General features: G+C 44.7%; 1 protein-coding gene across 8 annotated transcripts in view; it reads left to right on the top strand.

Moving 5' to 3' along the window:
• The first annotated feature begins 5001 nt into the window (after nt 1–5001).
• Nucleotides 5002–17992, top strand: part of LOC106610268 (endophilin-A1) — a 59684-nt gene continuing 46693 nt past the window's right edge. For all 8 annotated transcript variants that reach the window (XM_045722844.1, XM_045722842.1, XM_045722838.1 and 5 more), the window contains exon 1: nt 5002–5298. In XM_045722844.1, the coding sequence (XP_045578800.1) occupies nt 5254–5298 (45 nt within the window). In that variant the 5' untranslated portion in view covers nt 5002–5253. The remainder of the gene's footprint in view (nt 5299–17992) is intronic.

The following is a 17992-nucleotide window of genomic DNA, read 5'->3' as shown; positions in this document are numbered from 1 at the left end:
ATATATATAAATATTTTTCCTTTGTTTTCTCCTGTCTCTTGTGCAGTGTACACTTTGGTCTGGGGCTGAAGCACCTCAAAGCAGCCCTCCGCCTTCACTAACTTTCCCAAGCCCTCATTAGCGAATGGCTGAAGTTATCGTTACAGGGGGTAACGGTGCCCACACACACACACACACACACACCTCAGGTAATCATGGTAATGAATTCAGGCCCCCATCTCTCTCTCCATCTTTCTTCGTTCTCTCTCGCTCCCCCACTTTCGCTCAGTGGTGGGCAAAGAGCACGAGGAGCCCAAACAACAAAGGATTGTTTGTTTGCATAACATTAGGGCGCGCACACAATGGCGGGGCCGACCACAGGACTGACTGGAGGCTTCCCGTGAACACAGGTGGAGCAGCCGAGCATCTGTGGGACCAATTAGATGAGCACAGGTACGTTAGCATGTTTTTTGTGGGGTGGGGGGGTGAGGAGAGGGGAGAAGGTGTGTAGGCCTAATAATGAACCTCAAGGTACATTAGCATGTTTGAGTGGGATAGAGGGGAAGAGGGGGGAGGGGTAAGATTTGTAGGCTCATGATAAACCACACCCTCTTGTCTTGACCAAGGTACATCAGCATGTTTGAGTGGGATGGAACAATAAGGTGTGTAAGGATTAACCTCTTATAGTGGTATAACCTCTCTAATAACAAGAGGGACCAGCCGTGGGTGTGTTTTGTCTGTATGGAGCAGTGATCAGCAGTCACACTCACCTTATCGGGAGAAAAACTGGCTCAAAACAACCAACACACCACTTAAAGGAGATTTTGTCTTTGTCGTTTATTTCCACCTTTTCCTCCCTTAGATGATAGAGTTACAGCCACTGCAATTGGTCAGTTGTGTGGAGAGAAGAAATGATCTACCTTTTCACTTTGGCCTGGCCTCTCTCCATCTGTCTCCAGGTAAGATTTATGGGCTCGAGATGACAAACGGAAAGAGATCTCCACTGGAGGTCTGGGAGACACACATACACACACACACACACTGCTCACTCGGCCGTGGGATACAGCACTTTATCAGAGCTGAAGCCACTGACCAGTACTACTCATTCAGGACAACTGCATTCAGGTGGCTGACAGATGAGGTTGATATATCACTGATACTGTCTCTCTTTTAGCTATTGTTTAGTTCTATGATGTCATCTTCAGCTGTAATGTAGTGATGTATAGTATGCTTTTCTATTGAAGGATTAGTAACTACTTTGTCTGGATCTGAATTTATACTCCAGTGGATTGGCGACCTGTCGTTCAGGGCAGAGCCCCACCTGTTTTGAGCCCCATACGTTTAGCTAAAAAAAATATATATATATTTATTATATTTATTTTTTTGCCTGTTTTGCATGTTATTTTGGCATTAATACGTGTCACATATCAGTTTGCAAACACTTTAAAATATATAATTTTGAGTTAATAAAGCTGCATACAAACATGGTCTCTTTTTCTGCTTTCTTGAGTAATGCAGCTCCAAAATGCAGTTGTTTCAGCCTAGCTCAGTGCATTCTGTGGCGGTGGGGCAGCCAGCGGAAAATACAGAGTGTAGGGGTTGGTCATCTTCTCTGATTGCGCCGTGATTGGCTCAGTGTTCTGTCACTCATGGGAACACTACTTCACCGCAACCTCAGTCTACAGGGAGAGCTAGAAAGTTAAAGCCCCGATGGGTGCAGCCATAGATTTACATTAGAAGCACCCATCCAAGAAGGCTCAAGGTCATTGGCCACAGATAAAATGACGTCAAATCACGTTATATCTAGAGTAGCTTCTTTGGACTGATCATGTCAACATCGTACTTTCAAAGTCTTAGCTAACAGTCATCATCATGAATCAAAGCAATCACTATTTTGCTTCCCCTCCCTGCTATTGGATGGAGAGGGTGTGTGGTCCAAGTCTGGGTTTAAGGGTCTCTTTTCCAAGATTAAAAGGGTAAACATTCACACGCAACACCATGGGCCAGAAAAGGTTGAATATATTGGCCATGCTGTCAATCCGTCATGACTTCTGCCCCGTTCAAAACAACTGGAAACTCAGACTTCAGTGAGTTCAAGACAACTGGAAACTCAGACTTCAGTGAGTTCAAGACAACTGGGAACTCTGAAAAAAATGAGCTCCGACTGGGAAAATAAGTTTTGAACAGTCATCCAACTCGGAATTTCAAGTCGGTAACTCAGCCTCTTTCTAGAGTTCCGACCTGAAGATCATTGAGGTCATGAGTCGACCTTGTTTTTTTCTGAGTTCCCAGTAGTTTTGAAAGCACCATAAGTCCATAGAATGCCAGACTGCCAAATTTTCCCACAAGAAGGACCGCCGCGCCACCTTCCTGTTCAAGTGAGCACAGCACAACGCGCCCAAAAATGTATTGTATACTGCTGCATAAATTATGTAATATGCCAGGGAAATATGTATACTGAGGCTAAGAAAGTAATACTTAGTGTATGTTGTGTAGTAAGCTGTTAGTAGCCCATGTGCCTCACCCTAATAATTTCGTCCCTTTCCCCCTCATAACTTTGCCTACTGTTCTGACTTGGTGGTGCACATGTAGCCTATAGCCTGTTTTAGTGAAATGTCATCATCGAATATTGTAAGAGCTTTCATTGTCTCCTTATATGCCCCCTTTATTTATCATACGGTTCTGACTTCGTGTATTGGGAGAACACTGTAAGAACGGCCCATGTTCTGAATTCTGGCGCTGTACATTTCAAAAGTGCTGAACAAATAGTTATATTGACTACGTCAGTCCTAGCTCGCTCATTAATGTCTTTATCGAAATTACAGATTGCCTCTTATCCGCTCATTGTTCCCTTATGCCATAGTTTGTACATCTCAATTGTCAGTAGAAACCATGTTTGTTTAAGCAAGTCAGCCATATCAGCTATGTTTTGTTTAAGGCAGTAAATGAGGCTGAATGAATTGTTTCGCTGACAGACAAGGCTCCGCTGATAGCCAGGTGTAGCGTGGTAAGGATTCACTCCATTGTCCTGAAAAGAAAGCTCTGCTGTTGGGACAGCTTTATGTTGGCCTTAACAGTTTGTGGGCACCGTTTGTCACCATTAATGAATTGTTTAGTGTTGTATTGTATAGTGGCTTTGCTGGCATACGTCAAACAAATACATGCTAAAATCGCCACTGCTTCCAGTGGCATGTTAATTAAAGTGTAGATGCTTCTTCTGTCCATTGTTCATTCGCTGTGCGCCTAATTATTATATGTATGGCTACCATTTGACCACAAGGTGGCACCAAGACAATGTACTTTATCATTCAGGCAGACATGTATTTTAGCGTTTGGACCTTACCATGTGTATACCATTTGACCACAAGGTGGCGGCAATACAGTCTTATACAGTAGTTCTGAAAGAAATACACAGTGCCAGACAGTCATGTTTTTTAAATAAATGCACTTTGGGTTGTTGTCCACATGATGGCCCTATTTCCCATAGGAAAGACTGGCCCGCCTGTACTGGCATTGACAAACAAACTACTTTGTATGCCGGTTTGGGCCTAAGCCTACAGGCGAGTCGAATGTTGTGTTCACATTTGTTGGACGAATGAAATTGATTTGAGTCACACCGGCGCCTCCATGCCACTAATTACCTGCTTCTGCATTATTCACACGTATCACCATGAATCATACCCCATGTTGTTTATTAGTGTGTGAGTAATAGTGTTTATCACACTCAATATTACTCTTCTCTCTCTCTCTCTCTCTCTCTCTCTCTCTCTCTCTCTCTCTCACAACGATCTCTCTAGACCTCGCAACACCGACTCAGAAAATGCATAATATGGCTTCAGCTTGCAAAAATGAGCAATTAATCAGTAATAGAATGTTATTGTTACACTTTGAGGCTGTTCACCAACAACCATAGAGCTACTTGAGTTCTGTATTAGAGATAGTCAATGAACAGTGGGAAGAAAGCAATGAGTAAATTGAACTGACATTATATACTTACACAAGAATGAACGCTACTCATTTCCAGGGCAGGCATATAAGCCAAGTCTTTCATTTCCACCAATATCTATGTCATAAGTTACCTATCGCAAGAGCCTCCAGCCGCACAGCGTGTGATTTTATAGCTAGATATCAACAGTTAGCTTGGGCCCTCTTCCAGGGCTGTGATATTGTCCATATTGGATGCATCGCAAACTGGTTGCCAAAATGCAACTATCAGCCTGCCATCTGGCGCCGAAGGGCTGAGCTGTAAAAATGTGAAGCTTCTTCAGCTCAGTGTTCATTTAAGGACCATAGCTAGGCTACTTTTTGATAGTTTGCAGCCAAGAATAATGTGATGGCCGGATGGTGTGTAGGCTAGGTGTATTAGGCTATTCAATATGTGTGAACACATTTGATTTTTTAGTCGTATAATTATTGGAATTAAGTTTAGATTGAATAGGCTCAACTTTTGAAGTCATGTATGTTTTATGTGTATTCATTGTTGTTCTTAAGCTTGACCTTTAAGACTTCAGTTGGATTGTAGTCATAAGTGTCGAATCTATTTCATGTGTTAACTAGGAAAGGACCTTTAGCTCTGTGTCCCCAAACGTTCCTGCTAGAGCGCCCATGTTGGTCGCTGTCCATGGTGCTAGAACCGGCTACGTACTTGGTGCTGAAACTCCCAACTCATAGCTACCGCGGATACAATGTCTGATAGTCTACATGCCTTTTTAATCTGTGGTGTATGTCAATGTCTTGACAAGGTTGTAATGCACATTGTTCTTTTTGGATTTCGTAGGCTATTAAAATAGGAATGAAAGGTCGATTCTTGATTCTAGCTTCAAGTGATGTAATTCCCTTCGTGTCAGTTTGCTTTTTCATACTTGTCTGCCATGTCACGTCCCGATTTAGCGCGTATATCCCCTTATTCGCCACACTCTCCTCATTTAAAATGGCGTGATTACAGCGTGTGCCCGTTTTAACATGCGTTGTCGTGCAGCGGTAGATAGACTGGCCAACTCTAAAGCCTACGCTGCTGCTTTAAAAACGAGCCTGGTTGCGGAGCGCCGACGTCACTGGCGTGTCGTACATGTGGGTTTGACATTCGGTAGACTATGCTGATCACTGATCACGGCCCCCGCTCAAAGGAGATTCCCAATAGTTAAGAGCAATACGGAGGGGTTTTCCTCGGAAGCAATATCATCCCACGCAATTAGGAGCAGAGATTCCTGCAAAACAATCCCACATCAGCTCGTAATCAATCTAGAATCGTCGTGTAAAGCAGCAGCAGGAGCCATGTCTGTAGCAGGGTTTAAGAAACAGTTCCACAAAGCTACTCAGGTAAGCCGCATTGCTAATTCAAATAATACAGGACATTGTCGTGCCTTTTGGATATATGTAGCCTTATCGTGTAGATGCATTGAGAATGTCAAGGGCTTTCGTGATTGCTGGTTAATGCTGTGTGAGGGTGGCGTTGAAAGGATAACATAACGGTATCTGCCTCATTAGTTATGCGCAGCGTTTTTCCACGGTAGACCGTTTGTAGCATATTCGTGGTTGCGTCAATGTTAACACGGATTATTGTGAGGAATTTGATCTTCCTACCACAACTGCACTGCACGTATCCCTTCAATGGCGCTCGAATCCCCTAATGAATGACATTAAAAGGACTGGCGCGACGCAGCAATGCGCCACGGGCCGCTTCATTCTTATCCCTCTGAAACGTGCAGAGAGAGTGATAAATTAACCTTTGACATTCTATGCAGAGAGTGATTTCAGGTCAAAAGAACAACATGGGAATTGTTTTCACGATAATCCTTTGCTCTATGGTCCGTGCTATCCGGGATCCATGGGATGTCCCTAGCGGATTGGAAAATGACATGTTTTAAATGGTTTAGGTTAAGATTAGGGTTTAGTGTAGGGACGTCCCAAGGATACCGGATAGCACTGACCGTTGGTCTACATCACAGACCGTCGGTACAGTACAGATGGTCTGAAAATGTGATGATGGGTACACCTTTTCCACTTCACATGACGTTCCGCCTGTACCGGGGAAAAACTCCAGCTTGGAACAACGAATAACGTTATTATCTGGTTGTTATTTTTACCATAAGGGCTAGTAGACCAGTGCATTATTAAAGCGCTGTTATGTAACCGTTAAGTGCGTCCTGGTTGAAATCCTCCCATAACGGTTGTGCAGGTTGACCTCGCCGCCCTCTAAAACCGGGCATCTCACGACCGGCCTCTAACTGTCCTGACAAACTGTCTAGAGTTAGGCCTACTGAATCTAATTCCTCCCGGGGAGCTTTCTCCAACTTGCTGCTGATGCAGAAAACCGATATCTTATATCTGTACAATGTGTGAAATGATCCGTAATTTATGTATAATTGTAATGCATCCAGGTGGTTGAAAAGGATGGACGCATCTACACACTGCAATATGGTTTAGGGCCATCCCAATCTCTGTTTAGTGTTTTTACTGGTTTAAAAATACACTATAGCTAATGAGGTTTTAATCACTTTGGACCATCTAAGACACCATTGGGAACTGTCTGTGCGCCCCATTGGCCAGTCCCCTTAAACCGCCCTGCTCACCATGGTTCAGTCCAGCCTAATTGATGTCCAAAGACGTGTTCTGCACTAGCCCTGAGTGTGTCTAACTGAAGGGCTTACATTTTATATTCAAGCTGGGTTTAACCTCCCTGGAGAGTTTGCGGGGGTGTGCGTTGGCGTGCAGGGTGACATGTGCTCTCAGCATCAATCAGCTCTGGGCTGGGTCACCCTGTCACTCTGGCCATGTCTACACTTGACATTTACATGTGACTTCTGCTATCAGAATACAAAGATCACATTGAAAAGACGTGCCTAGACACACAAAAGTGGCTTTGTGGTGTGATTGTGTTCAGATCTGTCTGACCACTTCAGGAGCTGGTCAGGGCTGCATTGTGTGTGGATTTCTCCTCAGTCTGGATGCAGTCAGGCCACCGAAGCCCATACAGCGGGCGACGTCATCAGCACTCCTACCACAAGTCTCCAGAAAACGTGTGTTTTGGCACCGAGACGCACATTGTCATTATAACCGTTGGAGGAAATGCGTTCCTTGCGTGTGAGGAACATGTTTGCTGGCCTTATAAATGCTAGCCAGCAAGCTAATATTTAGAAAAACTATTTTTTTGTTTGGTAGTTATGCTAACCTGTTTGCCATCCTTGTAGTGTTGTTTGCTAGCTTGCTGGCTAGCTACAGAGGTTAGCTGGCTAGTTAGCTACAGTAGTTAGCTACAGTAGTTAGCTACTGCCATCAGTTGTTGTGTTATCATATTTAGCCTATTCTACTGTTTTGTAGAGTGAATACTGGCATATGAATATAGCTCTGGAAAAGGGAATCCGGACACTGTGGACACAGTAGATATGTTTCATGTAGATGCCTGACACGTTCGGAACTCCATGATCAGAACTCTATGATCAGAACAGCATGATCAGAACTCCATGATCAGAACTCCATGATCAGAACTCCATGATCAGAACTCTATGATCAGAACTCCATGATCAGAACAGCATGATCAGAACAGCATGATCAGAACTCTATGATCAGAACTCTATGATCAGAACTCCATGATCAGAACTCTATGATCAGAACAGCATGATCAGAACTCTATGATCAGAACTCTATGATCAGAACTCCATGATCAGAACTCCATGATCAGAACTCTATGATCAGAACTCCATGATCAGAACTCTATGATCAGAACAGCATGATCAGAACTCTATGATCAGAACTCCATGATCAGAACTCTATGATCAGAACTCCATGATCAGAACTCTATGATCAGAACTCCATGATCAGAACTCTATGATCAGAACAGCATGATCAGAACTCTATGATCAGAACTCCATGATCAGAACTCTATGATCAGAACAGCATGATCAGAACTCTATGATCAGAACTCTATGATCAGAACTCCATGATCAGAACTCTATGATCAGAACACCATGATCAGAACTCTATGATCAGAACTCCATGATCAGAACTCTATGATCAGAACTCTATGATCAGAACAGCATGAACTGTCAAGTCTAAACAAGGCACCTGTCCTCTCTCACACTGGTTTAGTACACCACACACACACACACACACACACACACACCCCATGACATTAGTCATCAGCTGACAGTCATCCAGCTATATTTCTATGTGCAGTCACTTGTTAAGAGACAAGCAAAGACAATGACTGAATCATACAGTCAATTAATACTGTCAAATGCACAGTAACAGGTCACTGAATGTCAGCTGCTTCGATCTCAACATTCGGTTCATGTTCAATACACTTTGAACATTGTGTCCCATAACTGTTACGCCACATGCCATGTCTTACCAATGAATGATGCAAGTTAATGGTTTCTAATGTATTATAAGGCAGTTTCTACCTGTCAGAGTATATGTACTACTACTTAGAGAAACAGTGAGATGTACAAATATCCTCGTGTCATGGTTTTGTGGTAGAAGTAGCCAAGCCATGTCTGGGTAGAATAGTGATGTAGTTGTGGTCAGTCACCTGAAGGAGGGAACTGTCTGTCACTGTCACAGTGGGAAACCTTATCTCTCCCTTTAGCTTTGACCTTGGAGCACCCAGAGTGTGTGTGTGTCACCATAGACATACAGATGTAGTCATACATCGTTGGTTCCTACAGCAGAGGGCCTATATGAGTGTATAAACCCCAGGAGGTATAGTAGGAGCTCTCTTTACACACACACACTCTGCATGCTGCACTCAGTCTCCCATGCAGTGACAGCAGGGCTCCCTCTATTCATCTGACAGCAAATGTTATGCCTGTCCCCTGACAGAGGAGATCAGTGGGGAAGATGGGTGGATGAACAGGCCTAAGGAGGGGGGAGGGGCTTATGAGTGGGGTCTCCACTTGGCTGACCCTCAACACTGGGACCCCACCAGGGTGCGTGCTCAGCCCCCCTCCTGTACTCCCTGTTCACCCACGACTGTGTGGACATGTACGCCTCCAACTCAATCATCAAGTTTGCAGACGACACAACAGCAGTGGGCTTGATCACCAACAACGACGAGACGGCCTACATGGAGGAGGTGAGGGCACTCGGAGTGCGGTGTCAGGAAAATAACCTCACACTCAACATCAACAAAACAAAGGAGATGATCGTGGACTTCAGAAAACAGCAGAGGGAGCACCCCCCTATCCACATCGAAGGGACAGTAGTGGAGAAGGTGGAAAGTTTTAAGTTTCTTGGCGTACACATCACTGACAATCTGAAATGGTCCACCCACACAGACAGCGTGGTGAAGAAGACGCAACAGCGCCTCTTCAACCTCAGGAGGCTGAAGAAATTTAGCTTGTCACCAAAAACCCTGACAAACTTTTACAGATGCACAATTGAGAGCATCCTGTCGGGCTGCATCACAGCCTGTTACGACATCTGCTCCTCCCTCAACCGCAGGGCTCTCCAGAGGGTAGTGAGGTCTGCACAACACATCACCAGGAGCAAACTACCTGCCTTTCCAGGACAGCTACAGCACCCAATGTCACAGGAAGGCCAAAAAGATCAAGGACAACAACCACCCGAGCCACTGCCTGTTCACCCCGCTATCATCCAGAAGGCGAGGTCAGTACAGGTGCATCAAAGCTGGGACCAAGAGACTGAAAAACAGCTTCTATCTCAAGGCCTTCAGACTGTTAAACAGCAATCACTAACTCAGAGAGGCTGCTGCCTACATTGAGACCCAATCACTGACCACTTTAATAAATGGATCACTAGTCTCTTTAAACAATGCCACTTTTATAATGTTTACATATCTTACATTACTCATCATATGTATATACTGTATTTTATGCCATCTATTGCACCTTGCCTATGCTGCTCGGCCATCGCTCATCCATATATTTATATGTAAATATTCTCATTCACCCCTTTTAGATTTGTGTGTATTAGGTAGTTATTGTGGAATTGTTAGATTACTTGTTAGTTATTACTGCACTGTCAGAACTAGAAGCATTTTGCTACACTCACATTAACATCTGCTAACCATGTGTATGTGACCAATAAGATGTCATTTGGTAGATGTTTTTAATATGTGTTCGTTCTGGTTACAAGACAAAGCACCAATCTCTAAAAGGTCAAAAGTGTATATTGTTCCTTTGAAGGTTTACATCTGATCCAGGGTCACCTTTTGTGGCTTTGGCTCATAGTGGTTAAGGTCCAGTGACCTGATCTGAAATCAGTTCTAACAGCTGCAATGATCCAGAACATTATTGTACTGGATGTCCCGGGAATATTAACTGACCCGACATTGACCAGAGCTAATGCTCATGGCTAATTACCCATCAGACCCTGCCTTGCCTGTGTGATTATGTAGCAGATGCTTTGCTGTGTATATTTTATGTTCCATTTCCCTCCTGCACGCTGTGCATTATCCCTTCTTCACTCAGGCTTTATGGGCCAGGGCTCTGTGGGGAACAACTGGCCATAAAAAGCTGCTGGTTTCACTGAGGGATTTAGTACACACACTTAAACAGTTGTGTACACACACACACACACACACACTGTTCATCCTCTTACACAATCTCTCACACACACTGTACAAGGACAACTGCAATGCAGTCCATTGAATATTGGTGAGAGAGGAGAGGGAAGCAGGAGGCATGAAGGTTAACGCAACCAAGTCTCCCTCCATCCCTTCTCTGGACATGAATCCATCCATGATCTCTTCCTAGAGAAGTTTAATAAGGTGCAATGAGAAATAGTCTCTCTGGCTCACTGGGAAACATGGCTGCATTACGTCTTTGATTTGGGAAGCAATTAGGATGATTCACGCCTAGGATGTTTTTCTCCAAATTGGTTGTGTTATGTAGAGTATTTATAGAGGAAAGTGTGTGTGTGTGTTACGCCATCCGTCAACTTTTCCCTTAGTGAAAGAGGGAGAAGGAAATGGAGAGAAAGAACAGGCGAGAGAGCGGGACAGAGAAAGAGAGCTATGAGTCAGAAGGATCAGTTAGTGTGGAGGAGAACAGATGCTCTACAAATGCCAGCCTTATATTCCCATGGTAGGATGAGAGGCCCCATACTGAATGTTAGCCATGGCATGATTGACTCTCACACGTCATAGACTACTGCTGATCCACAGCTACCCACATGATCTAGGCTAACGTTTGTTATGGAGCAAACACATGATCTAGGCTAACGTTTGTTGTGGGGCAAACGCATGAACTAGGCTAACGTTTGTTGTGGGGGAAACGCATGAACTAGGCTAACGTTTGTTGTGGGGGAAACGCATGAACTAGGCTAGTAGAATAGTAGAATGCACAAGGTGACATTTCTAAATTGGGTAGTGCATCGTCACTTCCTCTTTTCATGTCAGTCATTTCATTACTTACAGAGCTATTTATAACTTGTCAGAAATGTCCAGATCAAGTAGCCCATGTCAGCGAAGGTTTTTTTATTTAGGTTTTTAGCTCATATTGTTATTTTTTTTAGTCACTCATATCACATGAAAACACATTAGACATGACAATAGAATTGAATTGCAAGAAAATTTGCTTTAAACTTGCAAAATTCTCTCCACCAAAAGGAGTGTGAACAGTTTGTGTCATGAACAGTGCTTGTACCCATAGAAATAGACGTGGCGCATGCTGGCTGTTCCCCAATGCTGCAAGGGGAGCCCCGAGTGAAAAAGTTGGGAAGCCCTGCTCTACCCCATGTTCTGTTACACTAGCCAAGGGGAACCCCTCTTCTTCACCAGATCATGCCCTCCTCAGAACATTGCTTGTGACATGTTCTGTTTTTAGCCCAGGGAAGCTCCGTAGTACATTGCATCTAATGGTACTAGTAGTCTGCTAGACTGGCTGACGCGATCCACGTGAATCACAGCAGGGGAGAGCTGTGACATACTGATCTAGAGGCCGTTTGTTAATGCAATTTTAGCTCAGAATTTGAGTGATGGGTTTGAATGGTTCTCTCAAATGTATGCATATGGAAATCCAACAGTAGTAATGGAAGGGGGCGGAGCTCGGGGCCTGTGTGGTTGTCCATAAGTGAGAAAGACACGGAGGAGAACCAACCAGTAAAATCACAGACCCCTTCATTATAAACACATTGTGCTGACAACATCAAAGAGCCACTCCAAGCTCTGACCTCTGAAGGAGGACTTCGAGAGTTAGGTCTTAGCCAGACTAATAGTCTGCCAACAGGTAACTAAAAATACCTTCAAAAACATCTACTGCTGAGGGAGGGAGAGAGAGAGAGGGGGGGAAGGAGGAGAGGAGGTGGGGAGCTTAAGAAGGTGTCTGCAGGGTCTTTGGCTGTGCAGAGTTTGGCTGTACAGAGATGGATGTTTTAGATAAATGTTAGAAGGGAAAGTCATGCCTCCAACACATTTAGTTGATTTTAATGCTGTCGACGTTGGTGATTCTAAGCGATATGGCTACTGTAATCTTCTTATGCACTATTACATGGCACGTTATTCCATTGGCTAATCTGGTTGGCTTAGCTACATGGGTGAGAACAGGAGTAAAATAACATGGAGGTCTCTGTTCAATAGGGGTTAAAGTGGAGCGTTGTGAACGCTGTGTGTTAAGTTACTCTTCTTAATGAAGCAGCGTTTTTTTTCCCTCCACTGCTGTGTCTGATAAATGATTCAGGCCTCATGTGCTTTCTTCTTCTGAGAGCTACTGTGGTACAGATAGACTGCAGCAAGACTGTGTGTGTGTATTCCTGAGATATGATGCTGCAGTTTCTCATTAGATTTCAGGTGGCACTAAGAGCTACTAAACCAGGTCAATGAAAGACATCAGACGTGTTTCCCCACGTAGAAATTGAATGACAGATATGAATTCTATGACCGGTTCTATTTCTATGCTCCCCCATCACATGGTAGTTATCAGAATAGCATAGACAACAACTTCAAGATGATGATGAGTAGAGAGATTGATAGTAATAAAGCCATCATCAAAATGACTAACTCCACATCTCCAAATAAAGGACAGATGGGTGGTGTTTCTGTAACTCCTATGGACGGGTGCAAAACATGGCAGTGTTTATCCTAGGGTAGAGAACAGGGTTTCCATGGCTCTGCTTTGTCAGCAACAGCTGTGGTACCAGCATGTAGCAACGTGTGGGGTTTTTGTTTGGGAAAGTGTGTGTGTGTGTGTGTGACCGAGACAGAGCCATCTCTACATAATACGTGGAGGTGCATTCAACCTCTTATCTATATCAGTCCAGCGTGGGTAGCGCTGTAACTGAATACTATCTCTTTTAGACTAGGGCTGTTATCATCATGCAGATATGGTATCACAACAGCATGAACACACATGAGGCAAGGTTATGTGCAAATCACAAGTGCAAGAGGAATTGAGAAACTGCAGCGCTGGTTCTTTCCTACTTCTTCTTCTCTGTCTCTTTTGTGTTGTACAGTAGTTCACCCTTCAGGCAGAAAATAATAAGTCGGTCCCAACTAGGCGGGGTTCTCCTAATTAGAGATGGACAGTAGTCAATTAGAAGAGAAGTGTGTCTCTCTCAAGTGTGTATGCAGCATTTTCAAAACCATTCGGTCTTGCATGACTTTTGTACACTTAAGATTACCTCTGCTCTAATCTTTAATAACGAAGTAGATGTAGAAGCACGATGGTTAGGAAAAACTCCCTAGAAAGGCATGAACCTAGGAAGAAACCTAAAGAGGAACCAGGTTCTGAGGGTTGGCCAGTCCTCTTCTCGCTGTGGCGGGTGGAGATTATAAGAGTACATGGCCATTAAGGTCAGATTGTTCTACAAGATGTTCATAGATGACCAGCAGGGTCAAATAATAATCACAGTGGTTGTAGAGGGTGCAACAGGTCAGCACCTCAGGAGTAAATGTCAATTGGTTTTTCATAGCCGAGCATTCAGAGGTCAAGACAGCAGGTGCGGTAGAGAGAGAGTCGAAAACAGCAGGTGCGGGACAAGGTAGCGTGTCCGGTGAACAGTTCAGGGCTCTATCGCCGCAGGCAGAACAGTTGAAACTGGTTCAGCAGCATGACCAGGTGGACTGGGGACAGCAAGGAGTCATCAGGCCAGGTAGTCCTGAGGCATGGTCCTGCCGGGAGGGGTGGGTGAGAGAATTAGAGGGAGCTTACTTAAATTCACACAGGACACCAGACAAGACAGGAGAATTCCACCATATATAACAGACTGACCCTAGCACCCCGGCACATAGACTATTGTGTGGCATTGTGACAGGTGTCCCTTAAAGGCATTTGCTCTGCCTCCTGTCACTCACATTTCCCTGCCAATCAGAAGATTGGTAGTGTCATTGATCTTTTGCTGATTGGTGTAAAGTGGTTATTTAAAGGAAGAAGATGAATCTGAGTGCTGTTTACCATAGATGTGAGAGATGACAAAGGCATTGATGAATGTAATTTAATGATTATTTCCCTTGTATTTGATTTACAGTAACAAAGTACTGATGCTCTACCTTCGACCTGTTTAACTGCCAGTATCAAACGTCTGCCTGTGTTGAATGTTATGGTTACAGGTAGACGCCACCCTGAGCCAAGGGCACACTGATAAAGTCTCTGACATTGTGATTCTGTAGCATATTCTGTAGCAGCTGTTGTCTTCCTCTCAGCCTCTCAGGCTGGTGTTTCCAGAACATTTGGTGCCGTCTGATTAGAATATAAAGGGCTCCAAGAGGCCAGCGAGACAAAACATCCGCGACTGCCCTTTACTTTTGTTCACTTGAAAATCCCCTTTCCATGGCTTGTTGGCGAGGAAGAGAATCCATCCACTGTAATAGCAAGCGGTCACTGCAGCAAGGCCACACACAATCACAATCATATTGAGCCTGTGTGTGTTTGCTGTGTCTGTGTCGAGTTGGAAGAGGGTACAACACCATGTACATCAACAGTGTCTGGAGGACACGCATCATTAGCTGTCATCGTTAGAACAGTCCAAAGGCTGCCACTAGCACTGCAGACCAGGGTCACTCAGTACATGGGAATCCCCTTCAGCTCAGGAAGATTTAGCTGTGGATTCCCAGGATGCCGTTGGATACCTTCTGGCATTTTATTCTCATGGAATAATGTCAGAACATGCTGTTTTTTTGCGATTTCATGTGTAATATTTAGTATATATTCAGGACCACGGTATAATCCACCTGACCATAGTAATGCAGCAATGCGTAACATTTAGCAGGGTGGCTCTGGGATGGATGTAGTTAGTGTCTTTGTGTTGAGGAGAGAGAGGCGTTGTGGGGAGAGGCGTTAGGATATGTCTACTTCAGGAATGGTGCATCCATTGTGATGGGGAATTTAGTTGTGTGTGTGTGTGTGGGGGGGGGGGGCAGCAGGCGCAGCTTTGGACTCCCTGGATGTGGCTGCAGCGTGCCTGTAGGGCCGCACATTGTGAGAGCAGAGGGTGAGTCATCCGGTCTGCCTCTCCTTCCTCTTTCTCATTCTGCTGCTGCTAGTCCTGTATACTGCAGTGCAGTGCAGGGGAGAACCGATCCATCTGGGAGATAGGAGAGGAGGGAGGGGGGGTGGAGGGAGACAAATGGAGAGAGAGAGAAATAAAGGGAGATGGTGGGAAAGGCAGGACTCGTGCCAAAATACTGTAGGCAGGGGAACAAAGAAGAGAACAGTAGCAGAGAGGATCAAGTCCCAAACACCCGATGTGCTGTGTGTGTGTGTAGGTACAATCTCTATAGTCATCTTTCAATGACTGGATTCTCACTTCAGCGCTGCCCTAATAAGCTAACACACACACACACTGCCTAATAGTCTTACACTAGAACTGCCTCATGAAGAAATCTGTTTTGCTCCTGAAACCAGCTTCAATATACCTTCAATGAGACGTTACGCAACGACTATCACTTTCTCACCCATCAATCTTGGTCTATTTCCTGGCTGATTTTGTTTTTCTTCTGAGCTCATAGGAAGATATTGTTTATTTGCACCACTGGTAAAAGTCCATTCCTCAGTTATTGATGAGTGGAGTAAATGCCTTTACAGCAGTTGTATTGATTTGGGAAAAGACTGTTATGGTGAGAGATGGTGGTGAGTAGCTATGAATCTCCACTACTGTCTTTACTTCCTGTACTGAGCTTCAGTGAATACTCTTGGGCTAAAGCACCCGAAGACCCAAGGATGCATGGATATCGTTCTGTTAGGACTGGAGACTGCTAGATTTGTCAATTGAATTGTCCTAGAATGTACTAGCCGACAAATGTGTGTGTGTGTGTGTGTGTTAGTTCCTTGGTGTGTGTGTGTGTGTTCGTTCCTTGGTGTGTGTGTGTGTGTGTTCGTTCCTTGGTGTGTGTGTGTGTGTGTGTGTGTCGTTCCTTGGTGTGTGTGTGTGTGTGTTCGTTCCTTGGTGTGTGTGTGTTCGTTCCTTGGTGTGTGTGTGTGTTCGTTCCTTGGTGTGTGTGTGTGTTCGTTCCTTGGTGTGTGTGTGTGTTCGTTCCTTGGTGTGTGTGTGTGTGTTCGTTCCTTGGTGTGTGTGTGTGTGTGTTCGTTCCTTGGTGTGTGTGTGTGTGTGTGTGTGTGTGTGTGTGTGTTCGTTCCTTGGTGTGTGTGTGTGTGTGTGTGTGTGTGTTCGTTCCTTGGTGCGTGGTGTGTGTGTGTTAGGGTAGTCCTGGCCAATATAAATGTAGTTCTGCAGTGCAGCAGAAGTGGTGCTGTACACTGGACCCTCTCATCATCCCAGTACCTGAAGATATTCCTTACGCCTCCTTTTCATCTGCGCTTTATTTTCTTCTTCAAAGTACCTCTATTACTCTGGATTTTTGCTTGCCAATTTCCTTCCCTCAGGATGTAGTGTTTTTACTTACAGTACCGTTTCTTGGAGTGTACTTGCTCAAAGTACTTTGGTTGTTGACGAGTGCACAGATGAGCTTCCCTGAGACGTTTCTGACAGTTTGTGCAGAAATGATTTGGTTGTGCGAAGCCACAGTTTCATCAGCTGTCCGGGTGGCTGGTCTCAGACGATCCCGCAGGTGAAGAAGCCGGGTGTGGAGGTCCTGGACTGGCGTGGTTACACATGGTCTGCGGTTGTGAGGCCAGTTGGATCTACTGCCAAATTCTCCAAAATAACGTTGGAAGCAGCCTTTTACTGTCCCCAACACAATGTGCAGCTGTGTAATGATCTGTGTAAAACCCCCTAGAGTCCATCCTAAGTAACATAATAAAAATGAATCTGTCAGTTTAGCTAGAGAGATGTTTTTTTGCATGGGCTGCGTCTCAATCCACTGCATCCGCCTATAGAAAGCGGCAGAGCTACAGCGCTGTTTGTCAGACCAAGAGACATCCCAAAAATCAGCTTAGATCCTGGATCAGCACTCGTACTCTGAAACGCTTTGTGAATACAGGCCCAGTCCATTAGGGTATTGAGTGAACTGAGCTTGTCAAATACAGAGAACAGGTAGTGCACTGGGCTGACTCTGGATCAGTATTATAGAGGTTAATATATGTCATCCACAGATCCACTCCCGATAATCCTATTCCCTTTGCCTTGGGTTAGAACGCCCCGAGGCCAAGCAACTAATGCCTAGAGAGAGACAATGAATGGTGACATGGACACTGATTAGGGAACAGCTAATTCCACCAATTAGCCTTTCTGTGTTTGTGAATGACTGACCATTGAAAGTGACTCTCGAGAGGCAATGCATTGAGGATCTTTTTTTAAACTATCCCCTCATCATAATGATTGTAGGCTGAAAGTGTTACAGGGGAGAGTAGTTCTAACAGCACAGTCACGGCCAGTCATCACTCATTCATTCCCATCTCGGCTTTTGTATTTCCCCGTCCCTGTCTTGGAGAGTGATGACGCCTGGACAATAAACTAGGCAGTTTGATAGGAGGCAGATATAGCAGCTCTCTTTCTCTCCCCCCATAACATCAGTATTCAAGCCATGAAAGATGTTTTATTCAGGAGTTAGATATTACATATTCTGGGCATCACCTACTGCGGCTGGGAAACGCAGGAAGGCAGGCTGGGGCTGAGAGGACGGACTGGGAGGGGAAAGCTCCAGAAGCCTCCAGAAGGA

The sequence above is a fragment of the Salmo salar genome, chromosome ssa08, assembly GCF_905237065.1.
Source record: "Salmo salar chromosome ssa08, Ssal_v3.1, whole genome shotgun sequence".
Taxonomy (NCBI): Eukaryota; Metazoa; Chordata; class Actinopteri; order Salmoniformes; family Salmonidae; genus Salmo; species Salmo salar.
The sequence above is the reverse complement of the archived record's forward strand: the minus strand, read 5'-3'. Positions and strand labels throughout refer to the sequence as shown.